The 12,641-nt window shown below is 39.6% G+C and overlaps 1 protein-coding gene across 1 annotated transcript; it reads right to left on the bottom strand.

Moving 5' to 3' along the window:
- Nucleotides 1-5,952: 5,952 nt before the first annotated feature.
- mchr1b (melanin-concentrating hormone receptor 1b) lies at nt 5,953-11,686 on the bottom strand. The gene has a single exon (XM_055005203.1). The coding sequence runs from the start codon at nt 11,668-11,670 to the stop codon at nt 10,666-10,668; it is 1,005 nt and encodes a 334-aa protein (XP_054861178.1). The 5' UTR covers nt 11,671-11,686; the 3' UTR covers nt 5,953-10,665.
- Nucleotides 11,687-12,641: the final 955 nt, after the last annotated feature.

The raw sequence follows: 12,641 nt of genomic DNA on the forward strand, positions 1-12,641 counted from the left end.
CTCTTCCTGTCCTGGAGGAGATCTACCAACAGCACTGCATGCACAGAGCAACCTCCATCATCAAGGACCCCCCACCACCCCTTTCAGGACCTGTTCTCCCTCCTGCCATCTGGCAAGAGCTGCAGGAGCATCAGCTGGAGGACTAGCAGGATGCGGAACAGTATCTTTGCATGAGCTGTAGGACTGTTACTGTTGCTCTTTATGTATGAATGGTTCTACAATAAAGGAATCTGTCTATCTATCTGTCTGTCTGTCTGTCTGTCTGTTTTAATGTTATCTTCATTGAAAAAAATGCTTTTCTTTCAAAAATAAGGACATTTCTAAGTGACCCCAAACCTTTGGAACGGTGGTGTCTATAGCATAAATTCACATCATACGCCATCTAACGGCGCTTAGCATAGTAAGGTACAGACCTTACGGATTATAAACGGACTCAGGGAAGCGGCCATCTGCTTCAGCCGTTTGGGTGAGAGTGGGGATGAGGGGATGGGGCAAGACACTGAACCCTAAGTTGCACCTAAAGCACCTAAAGCTTGCGTGGAATGTCTGTGGTGTGTATGTGAAACACTGTAAAGCGCTTTGAGTACCAATAAGGTAGAAAAGTGCTCTACAAGTGTAGACCATTTACCATTTATCTGTTATTTAAGCCTTGTCTGAGACTTTGTCTCAGTGCCAGTTGCATCCACCTCTGCTAATTTTTTAGACAGATGATACCTCATTTGAATAGCTATCTGCCTGTCTGTCCGTCCGTCTATCCTTCCTGCCTCAATATGGCCCAACTGTGCATTTTTATTCACATTTTAAAGCATTGCATCAGTCGAAACTGTAGAATTTAAAAAAAAAAAAAAAATCCTATGCCCACTTGAAGTGTTTTTTTTTTTTTTTTTTTTTTTACTTTGTCAGAAATGAGTCAGTGAGCTTCCTGGGAGATGGAAACACCTTTTCTAAAGAAATCTGAACGCTGTGAACTCTTAATTCACATTGCTGATTAGCTGTTTCCTCTGCAGCAGCATGAAACACCATGACCAAGACCAGCTGACATAAAAGAATAGCTACAATTTGCATGATTGAAAACAATACCTGAAGACTTCTCTCCATTTCTGTCTTGTAGATGGACATGATGATTGTTGATCTATCTATTTCTATTGGTGTGACAGGTGTTTCCCAGAAAAATGCACATCTTTTTGAAAGTATACGTGTTACAAAACATCCCTGACATATCCATCATGACCCTTTTAGCAACATCTGCTGCACAAACAAGATGTTTCCTTTACGGACTGCTTTCTAGTTTCAATGTTTGCGAGACCATGTCCTCTTCATACTCACAGACATTTTCATTCCATGTCTTTTGCAAAATGGCTGAATATACAGTAATGGAACAAAAATATTAGACCATCCTTGTTTTCTTCAATTTCTTGTTCATTTTAATGCCTGCTACCACTAAAGGTACATTACCTGAAGAATACTATGAACACGACAAAAAATGCAGCTGATTCCATCATACTTTATGTCCTATTTGACATGCTTAAGCTTCATTGTATTCCGGGGTATGTAAGAAGCCATTTCATGTCATCAGCAGCACATGCAAAGACCTAGAGTGGTTTCCTGCTGACATTCAAGTTGTAGCACAACTCAGAAGCTGTCAGCTCTCACATAATGCCTAAAACTAAAGAATTATGTGAAGCTACAAAGGCAGCCATCTTGGCTTTGCTGAAAATTGGCATGAGTGAGAGACAGGTAGTGAAAAAACTGAAGATCTTCAAGACAGCCGTTCATTACACCAAGAAAAAACAAACCTAACATGGTTCTACCAAACTGCTAACTGGTCACAGCAGGAATCATCTTTCTACCCACCAGATGACCGTCACTCATCCCTTCCTGTCAGGAATCATCCTCAGACCTCCAGGGACCTTAAAATGAGTGAGCACTGTGGAGAAATGTGATTTGTTCAGCATGGACAGTTGGAAACTGACTTCTTATAGCTGGTCTGAAGTCACACAGGGCAGGAAGAAGCCCTTCATCAAGGAAAGCAGAGGAAAGCTGGTTACTGTTTGCTGGGATCACAAGGACTGGACTGTTGATGATTGGACTAAGGTTCTCTTCAGGGATGAATCCAGTTTTCACTTGATGTCCACTCCATCCAACTTACTGGTTAGGAGGAAGCCTGGAGAAGCTACAAACCAGACTGTCTGCCCCTACAGTAAAACATGGGGGTGGATCAGAGACCATCTGGGGTTGTTTCAGTCTAGATGGAACAGGGTGAATGAACCAAGTCATGTACAGGGCTACTCTTGAAAAGAGTCTTCTTCTATCAGCTGGAAAACTCTTTCCTGCCTCCAATGACTGGATTTTCCAACAAGACAATGCCCCTTGTTGGGGCATTTAAAGCCCGTATGGAGAACCAGAACATTGGAACCATGCCTTGGCCTACTCAATCACCAGATCTAAATCCAATTGAAAACCTTAAATTAAACTCTTATGAGCTATTTTTGTTATTATATTATATTTGTCAAAACAAATGGACTTTTCGTTGTACCAGACATTAAAATGAACAAGAAACTGAAGAAAACAAGGGTGGTCTAATCCTTTTTTCTGTGACTAGCTGTTTGTGAGATCGTGTCTTCTTTACACCCACAGACATTTTAATTCGACATTCGCAAAATGGCTCAATATCTGTGTTTGGTTGCAGAACAAAGACCAGGCTGTGCCCCTCATAATTATACTGTCATCCAGTTCTGCAGCAGGAGCGCCAGCAACACTGCAAATAGCGCTGCTGATCAATGTTAATAAATTCCGCTCACCGTTTGACTCTCCAGAAGCTCTTTCATAAAAATGGAAGCTAACGGAGAAGAGGTGCGCTGGAGCAATGTTAATCACCACATTCGGCCTCTGATGCTTTCTTTGATGTTAGCTGGGAAACATGTCAGTATCTGGTGTGTTAAATTCAATATTTTCATTACCAGATAACACCCATGCACACACGCACGAAATGCACTAACCCAAATCAAAGAGGAGGCTTTTTCTGTGAATATGGGGCTGGACAATTGAGCTGTAAAATGACAGGCTTTCACTTGGAAGTATGCGTCATTCTTGTTAATATCTGAAGCCCTTTTCTTAGTAATGCAGCCTTGTCCTCTATGGTTCCTCTTATTCTTCCTCTTATGGCTTTCGCACTTGTTTTCTTAACCTCGATGGATATCTGGGCGGACGGATGGAAAAATCACATGTAATTCATGTCAACAAAATTCTCCTTTTTCACAGAACTGACTATAGAACTGCCCCACGTATTGAAACATTCATAATTGCACTGAACCGATGCATGTCATCGCAAATCATTAGAAAGATTTAATCGGCCTTGGATGTAACTGAGTCACTAAGTGGCACCCTGGACAGAATCACAATTTGAATTTGAATTACCTTTGCGTGTTCATGTTAATAAGCAATGCAAAAGGGATTCCATTTAGAAAAGGGTTTAGTGCCTTATAGATTTGCTTAACAAATCACAAAGCATGTCAATATGGAGATCTGCATGCATGCTCAGGAGCACAGCACTTGAATAAATCATAAACACGCCGCTACAAGCACTTTATTTCATTTATTTATGGTGTTTTTTCACATTTTGAAGCTTCAAAAGAAAAGTCAAAGAAACTGCAGACTTATTTCTAACCTGTTGCTGGAATACTGGAGTGAAAATGTCAAATTTAACACAGCTCAATGTGATGTAACAGAGGCATTAAACAATGTTGCTCTGGAAAAGACAATGTCTCCTGTTGTTGTTTCTACTGATTGGCAGAGATCACTGGTTTCAGTTTGCCATTTTTAAACATTAAAGTAGCGGGGTACAACATCCATTTGCTAACGTGTTTGGAATAATGTCAGTATGATACAAAAAGGTGCATCATCTGGTGTTTGGGGACTGGAGATGGATTCCTATCAATGGAGAAAGCTCACAGTGCTGAGGGTAATTACTGTCTTTGCAAGAGCTGGTGGTGTTTTGTTGGGTTTTTTTTTTTTTGTCTTCAGAGGCCATTATTGATGTTCCTACTCTGAAAAATGCTGCATATCAGAAGGAAGCCGGACATCTGTGCTGGTGTAAAAAGAGAGAGCATCTTACATTTCCAACCCTTTCTTCCAGGTGGCAGGTTACAGCAAGTAGGATTGCAAACAGAAAGTATTTATTAAATTAGTTCAGGTAAAGCAAACTAATACTGGACAAGTGTTTTCAAAATATTCCAAAATGTACACTGTCCCTGAGGTGCAACATTTAGACAAACCTCAACAAGGTTACAGAAAGCACAACAACATAGAATGAAAGGATAAAAAGAAGCAAAGCAGAAAAACTAAAAGCTAAACAACATTTGAGAAAACACAGGAAAATAGAAAATAGAAGATTTTACAAAATGGAAAAACATTACAGAAAACATTCGACAGAAGCAAAACAGAAGATTTTTTTAAAATACAGCAAAACATAATATTAATTAAAAAAAAAAAAAACAACAAGAAAAGCACACAGACAGTGCAGTATTCCGCCTGTTCAGTTGTTGTATCATTTCCGATGGATGAAATCTGTAAAAAAATTCTTGGTGGAAATCACAGCACTGTAGAATGTGGCCATTTAATATACAGGGTGGGCCATAAGTTTCCATACACAGAAAATGTATAATGTATGTTTCTTTATGTTTCAGATACCCTAGAAGATGCGTTTGACGCTATGTTTGGGGGCACTTGAAGGCCATGGTGTATCAGGTGAAGATACGAGACATAAATCATCTCAAGGAACGGATCACCAACACCATCACAAGCATAACTTCAACATAACTTCATAACTTCATCAGCAGTGGAAAACACGTATTAATACAATGGTAATCATATAGAGCACATTATATAAATAAAAACGGTTGTCCAACACAAAATGTTTATTTTTCCTATGTATGGAAACTTATGGCCCACCCTTTAGATGCACCCACAAACAAAATGACCTTGCACTGAGCACAGGCGTGTGTGATACATGTGTACGTTATGTACGGATACTGAATCACGTGACCTAAATATGTAGCAGATGGCTGGAATTGATAGGACTCGGAAACACATCCACAATTTAATCAATTGTTCCTTGTATGATTTCTAACGGATAAGTCCTGATAAGTCCGCAACTGTCGACTTGTTAGTAGGATTTAGTGACGCCACACCGCTATCTGGCAATGATACAGAAATCTTTAGCAAATCTGTGGGTCCAGACTATAAGCGGCATCACTGCCAAAATCTAATCACTTGGTCCTTGTGCCATTTCTGTCCATGACCCTGCTGCCGGTTCACCACTGTTCCTTCCTTGGAACACTTTTGATAGATCCTGACCACTGCAGAGCAGGAACACCTCACAAGAGCTGCAGGTTTGGAGATGCTCTAATCTGCTGTGATGGTCCCTCCATCACAGTTTTCAACTTGCTCAAATCCTTACATTCACCCATTTTTCCTGCTTCTAACATCAGCTTTGAGGACAAAATGTTCACTTGCCGTCTGATATATCCAACCCACTAACATGTGCCATGATGAAGAGATAATCAGTGTTACTCACCTGTCAGTGGTCATAATGTTAAGCCTGATCGGTGTATGTATAATTACATGCCCTACCGTCCTTTTGGTTGCACAGTGATGGCACTCAGCAATACTATGTGTGTTGGGCATTATCGGGAATCTGCTCAAATGGGTTCTTACTAAATTAAGTTGGAAATTAGCAAAAAAATACATGAAGGAAAGAATGAAAATCACATCCTGTATCAAGGACATTTAATGGCAAACTGAATCATCAACTTACAACAATGAACGATAAGAGTGAAAAGGGTTCTTAGTTTGAGTGGACTGCTGAGCTGAAACTACATAAAAGCTGTCATGCAACATCAATTTGCTTTGGGAAGATTTTTTAAGAAAAAAGATTTTCAGACAAATTGAAAGTACATTATGCACAAAGAGCTTTGTGTGATTACGAGTTAGATGTCAGGATGCACTGTAATTGTCAGTGCATTCTGGCCTCTGCAGAATAAGCTTACATTGTGTTTGTTGGTCCTGCATATTAAAATTCCACATTTTACATGGATATGTAAGCCACTTTCAAACCTGATGGGGTAAAGATACACCCATGGATAGAAACAACAGGCACAGATATGCAAAAGTCTCCACACATCTCACCAGAAAGACTCGAACAGAAACAAAACACGCAACACAAACACAACTAAACTGTGTCTATACAGTTGTTTAACATGCCTCTGGATCCTTTTTATTCCCCTTTATGATCATTTTGCATCATTTCATAGTGATTTTAACCTCTATATGGTTGTCTTCCATCTCTATGTGATCGTTTTGTGTCTCTTTTTTGTTCTCTTTGTAGCCTCCTTGAATCCATTTTGTATTTCTGCTGTGGTTTTATCTCTTATGTGTCTCATTGTGGCATCCCTTCTTAGTTGTTTTGCTTTGTTTTATGGCCATTTTGCATGCACTTGCAGATTGTTTTGCACTTCTCTGCAGTATTTTGCCATCGACTTTCTTTTTTAAAAATTCTTCTTCTTCTTGCAGTCGTATTGTTCTCTTTGTATCACTGTGTGGTTATTTTTGTATCTCCATCTTGTGTGTTTTTGGACTTTGCCTTATAGTCAAGACATTTGGCTTAAACATGAAAAATCCTTTTCAGGGTTATTTCCTGACTTGCTGAGTGAGTGAATACGGGGTAAAAGGTGAGCTCTGAAAGGAAAGAAAAATCTCAGTATATGGCACAGCAAGACTCAAAAATGTTCATGTGCAAAACCCATCATGAATTCATGGAATTCATAGAAGTAAGAATAATTAGAGGACACACCTTGATTGAACATGTCTCTATGGTCACATTATTTTCAGTCTTTTCTAGGGGTACCATTATTTTTGTCCAGGCCTGTTTCAAGATTTAATTTTTAAAGTAATTCTGTTGAACCACGGTTCAAAAGCAATGTCTGATTTTCATGGGTTAGTTTTCATAGAATTTTTATTTATTATTACTTTTGTCAGATTCAAATTATTTCTGTGACCATTGTGGGTTTTTCTTTCATTAACTGAGGGGTACCAACATTTTGTCCACATCTGTAAATCTGACTTTAGCTCTATTAAACTCTGACAAATGCTTTCAAAAAAAGAATGCCATGCAAAAGAGCAGAGACAGATTTATTAGCGGTGTCATGCAGTTTTGTGATCAGGCTTAATGTTCTATAAACACACTCAAAGATAATCTCTCACCAGTGCTGAGCATGAACAATAGCCTTGCAATGTCATTTTAAAGTGCGTGTGTGTGTCTGCTTGGGGTCATTGTGGGGGAGTTTCTTATAATAGGGAATTACCATTTAAAAGCAATATAATCATGGCTTTATTCCACTCAGTTTCTTTTCAAAATAACGTGTGTTACTATGAATCCTTCCTCCTGACATTTGATTAAGCAGGAACATAGGGTCTTGCCACTCTGAAAAGCTGAAAACTGGCTTTGCTTTCACCCCCTTCTAATGAGAATAAGCTGAAGTTTGGATTGGAATGTTTCATCCTTGATAAATGACTTTGCACACCACTGAATTCAACATTTTTCTTTCTTTGATGTTGGTGACTACAAGGGCAAATTTGCAAAAAAAAAAAAAAAAAGTTATAAAACTAACCAAGGTTTCTCACATGATCGTACAAAGCAGGCATGCGCTTCTGAAGAGAGCTGACAACTGAAATCTACCACGCTTTTGAGATCTATTTATGACTTTATATGAAAAGTAAATTAGCTTTGACCCCCTGATGAAAAGTCTTTTTTACTCAGCTATGATAAAACAGTCTTCTTCACCTCCTGGAGCTTTGAAAACCAGTGAACATACACAGAGACACGACAACAGACATGCCAGTGTTTACATTTCCAAAGCGGTTATAACACAGTAAAGATGCCTGGTTGCATACACAGAAACAAATACCTGCATCACAGCACCACAAGTCAAACAGTCACAAAGGTTCAGCATTATAAAGTTTCAGGAAGCATGGGCAATGACACTGTAATGTTCAATAAGCCTATAGACCATCATCCATGTGCAGTCTTTCCTTAGTCAATGATTTGAGGAAAGTAGCAGCCCTTCATTACAGACCACTAGTAAGGCTCTTCATCTAATAACTTGTTCTGCCTGCAGCTTTGAATGTTCCTGCTTAATGGTGCTCCACCATGGAATACCAGTGTTTTCATTTGTCAAATGTGTTAAATACTCAGGCGATGTATCAGACAATCAATCAAATCACAGTTTTTCTGCCACAATATAGATAAAATTACAACATTTAAAAGGTATAAGCTGCACTTAATGTGGATTGGATAGCATACAGATGCACTCAAGGAATACATTTTAATATGTTTTCTATTCAAGTGATGACCAAAAAATGACCACAATCAAAGACAACATCAAACTGTATGATGCACAAACATAAAGGCACACAATAAATTCTCTAAACCAACTATACTGATTGCAAATTGCGACATAAAACAATTAAAGTTAAGGTAGGCAGTTTTTATTTTTTTTTCATCATTGGACACATTAATATGAACATTTTAGCATATTTGAACTCAGGTAGTCTGAGAAGAAACTAGACTTCTGTACCTCCTCCTGTTCTGTGTGTCTGACTTACCGAATGCAGATAAGTCTGCCCCTGGCTGCCAATTTAATGCAGCTTTTTCCCTACCATCCTGCTATCTAAATTCTCCTTCACTAAGAGAAACAAACACAGCAACCTCCAGGCAGCAACCCACATGCTGAAAATGTGAAGCCAAGGATTTGGATCATGCAATAAACCAATCTTGCTAAAGTTTTTTTTTGGTGAATTATTCATTTTAAAACAGTTCTCACCTTCCTGCATGCAAATGTTCCACCAAAACAACTACACCATCACTATTTTAAGGGATCACCGGTGCTGCAGCCACGCCATGCCCATGATGACTGTGATTGGTTTAAAGATATACAAACACAGCTGGAGCAGTTTCCCCTTACGTCAAAATAATATTCAGATGCAGCCAGACCATTCTTTACATGTTTGTGCTGGAGAATAGTCTGTCTATGTGAGACTATCAGCCCATTAAATGGTCATTAACAACCATAAAAGTTAAAAGTTAAAGTTTAGTTTAGTTTAGTTTAGTTTATTTATTTACCATATGGGCCAGTATGAAACTCCTCCACCTTCTAGTGGGCTCAGTAGGCTGTTCCATCCAGTGGGTGGCGCGCCACTATCACCTTATATAATAGTGGTGGAGTCACAATTTTACACTTACAAAGAGAAACAAAAGTCCATGCTTGGTGGTTGAAGAGGATGTTGGTGGTGGAAGTTAGCAGGCTTTTACCAAGAAGACTGGAATTCAAGTCCTGTATCGGAAAATTGTTGTGGTGTTGTTTTTTTGACTTAAAGTCTCATTTGGATTTTGACCTTTACTTGCTGTTTTTCCATACTGTATTTTAAGATTTTTGTCAAAACTACTTGGTGAGGTTTAGAAAAGAATCATAGTTTGGGTTAAAATACACCCTGTTGCTATGTTTACTACATGTTACAAAGCTCAATTTTGTACCTTTGCAGGGTGATGACTCCACCAGAGGTTTTATACGTACTTATTCACACAACCCAAAGATGTCACTGATGTTATCAGGGTTACTTTCATTTTGTTATTTATCTGAATAAATGATACCAGCCCACTGAGCTTAGCATAAGGTGGAGGAGGTCCCTACTGGCCCTAGCGCTTGGAGATGAGATATGATGACAATGGGCTGATAACATCCAAAAATCTAGCCCATTTTAGCCAATCACAAGGCTTCACCCAGAGCAGGTGAGAGAGTACAAATAACAAAGTCCATTGCAAGAGCCCATTGTCTTGGCTCATTGGGTCAGAAAGAGTTTGATTCCTGGGTGAAGCTGCAAATGAATGTTGACTTTTATCTTGATTACTATCGTGTGTTTCAAGTGTAGAAAGTCTGCATTTGAAGGAGAGAGCTGTATATTTTAAACTTTTGGAAGGTTTTTTTAAATTTTCCTAATTTCTTCCAACTGCAGCTTTAAATACTGCTAAATAAATATCTACAGTTCATATTTTAACAAGAACAAAGGTTTGCATCTGATTATTGTCATTTTATATGGTGGACTAAATTCTATTACTACATTTGATGTAAAAAGTGTCTCCTTTTATGTCTTTGTTGATATTACTGAAACACTGTTGGCCAATTCAAGCTCAAAAATATACTACAAGGAACTTACACAGAGGAAAATAATGACTAATCAAGCTGTTAAACACTAAACATTGGATTTTCAGTCAGTCATGTTTTCAAACCTAATTTTGTTTATATAGTCTATAGCTTGCTAAAGCTAAAAATGCCTTGTGCCCCATACAAGTTGACTGTTGTTCCTTTTCTTATATTCATTTTGATAACAGTGTGACTAAACAGCTATTACTCACACTGAGCACGTCTACGAAAGTCACAGATTATATCACCACTTGACAGATAAATGAACTGCTGAGAGTTAAAGTTCCTCTTTAATTATGCCTTGATGTAAACAGAGTTTTTTTTCAGGGGAAACAAGAACAGTCTAAAGTGGCAGATGGCTGTTAGTTGGCGATGGTAGTTGGCCCTGCTGACCTGATAACTGTCCATCTCAGTGCACAGCCACAGTGACAGGTAGCGTGTTTGGGAGCAGCTCCCTCGACGACTGCGAGTGAGATGGATGAAAGCTTTCTGGTGCCATCCTCAAAGTCATACTGCCATCGGCCAGAGCAGGGGCAACTCTGAAACCCCTGTGGGGCGGCCGAATGGCTACAATGAACTGCCTCTTAAATGTTTCACTTAAGACAATGTAGATAAAAGGGTTGATGCAGCTGTTGGCATAGCCCATACTGATAGCGATGTTGTAGGCGTACAGGAAAGCAAAGCTGGGCCGCTGTACTCCAAGGTGGGCCAGCTGCAGAATGTAGTAGGGGGCCCAGCATATGAAGAATGCCAGGCATATTGCCACTGCCATACGGGTCACCTTTCTGGCCCGCATCCTCAGGCTGCGCTGGGGCAGTGGAGCAACTGTAGCTGACACGTTTTGGAGAATCTTGAAGAAGACGCCGCAGATGACCACCAAAGGCAGAGCAAAGGCCAAGAAGAACTGGTAGAGGGTGAACCAGTAGGTATCTGTTGCTGGGTTGGGGAGCAGGAGGGCGCAGCCGACTGAGCCATCCTTAAGTCGCATGAGTCCTGTGTACATCCACACCGGAGTGATGGAGACCAGAGACAACGCCCACACCAGTGCTACTGCTGCCCCGGCCACAAACGGGGTGCGAACATGTTTGAAGCGGATTGGGTGGACAGTAGCCAAGTAGCGGTCCAGTGTCATCACAGTCAGGATATAGGTGCTGACAATCTGGCTGTTGGAATCGAGCGCTGTTATGACAGTGCACATGGTGGCACCAAAGCACCACGAGCCGTTGCCAACGAGCTGGTGGATGAGGAAAGGCATGCCGAGCAGAAAGAGGAGGTCAGCGATGGACAAACTGAAGATAAATATGTCAGGTACTGTTTGGTTGGAGCAGAACTTAGTCTTCTTTACAATAGTGTAGATGACAATACAGTTTCCAATGATCCCGAAGAAGCAAATGAGACCAAAGATGCTGGGCATGAGCACATTGTTGTAATGATCCTGATCTGGTAAAAAGAACACAAACAGAACGTTCTCTGTCAGTCACTCATAACATTCTGTATATCCATACCTTTTCTTTTCAATAGCCATACTATTAAATATGAATTAATAACATAGGCATAGGTTTGGGGGGAGGATGCATGGGGACAGTTTTTATAGGAGTGAAACCATTGCTCACACTATGGTGACACAATGTTGTCAGCTTTATCGTTGTCAGCCAAATAGTATTTTTTTCCTTTGGTCACTCACTCTTATTGTTTGCTTATACGGACTGCCATGTGGACGTACATGAGAACTTAAAAGCTTTTTATGTGACTCTCAGTTGATTAAAATTAATCATTTTTAGTTGTTGATAAAGCTCATGAGATAAGTACAATTAAACACATGAACCTTACGTCCAAAGCGTCCTTGTTCTGCTTTCGGCATCCACCTAGTTTAGACATCGCACTGTGTTCATCCAGCCTTTAGTTTCATTGTTTTGGCTGCAGGTTCTGGGTGAGTTTTGCATTGTTTAGCAGTTTTCGAAACACATCTCATCCCAATGTTTGTTCAAAATCTGCACCAGAGCTAAACCTAAAATCGTCAATCACACTTTCACACATAAAAACATACAACCACATGTCTGCCTGAAGGAAATACTGGATGTAACTCCAGTTCTATGAGCATCTGCGTCGCCCTCTGACAGCTCTAATTATTGGTTGTGTTGACTTTAGTCTAGTCAAACAAGTGCATTTTCCCCCCTAAATTAATGCATGAAAGAGGAAGATTACTATATTGTCATTTTTAAATAAAACAATGCTTCATACGAGTTTTTTTTCTAGAGAAACCAATTTTCTTTCACTCCAAAATATGAATTAAAAGCTTATACAGCCACAGAATCTATTGATGAAAAGATCTATATATATTCCATTATATTTTGATCAGGATGTTTTATCACCTGTTGCCTTGAT

The sequence above is a fragment of the Amphiprion ocellaris genome, chromosome 19, assembly GCF_022539595.1.
Source record: "Amphiprion ocellaris isolate individual 3 ecotype Okinawa chromosome 19, ASM2253959v1, whole genome shotgun sequence".
NCBI lineage: Eukaryota > Metazoa > Chordata > Actinopteri > Pomacentridae > Amphiprion > Amphiprion ocellaris.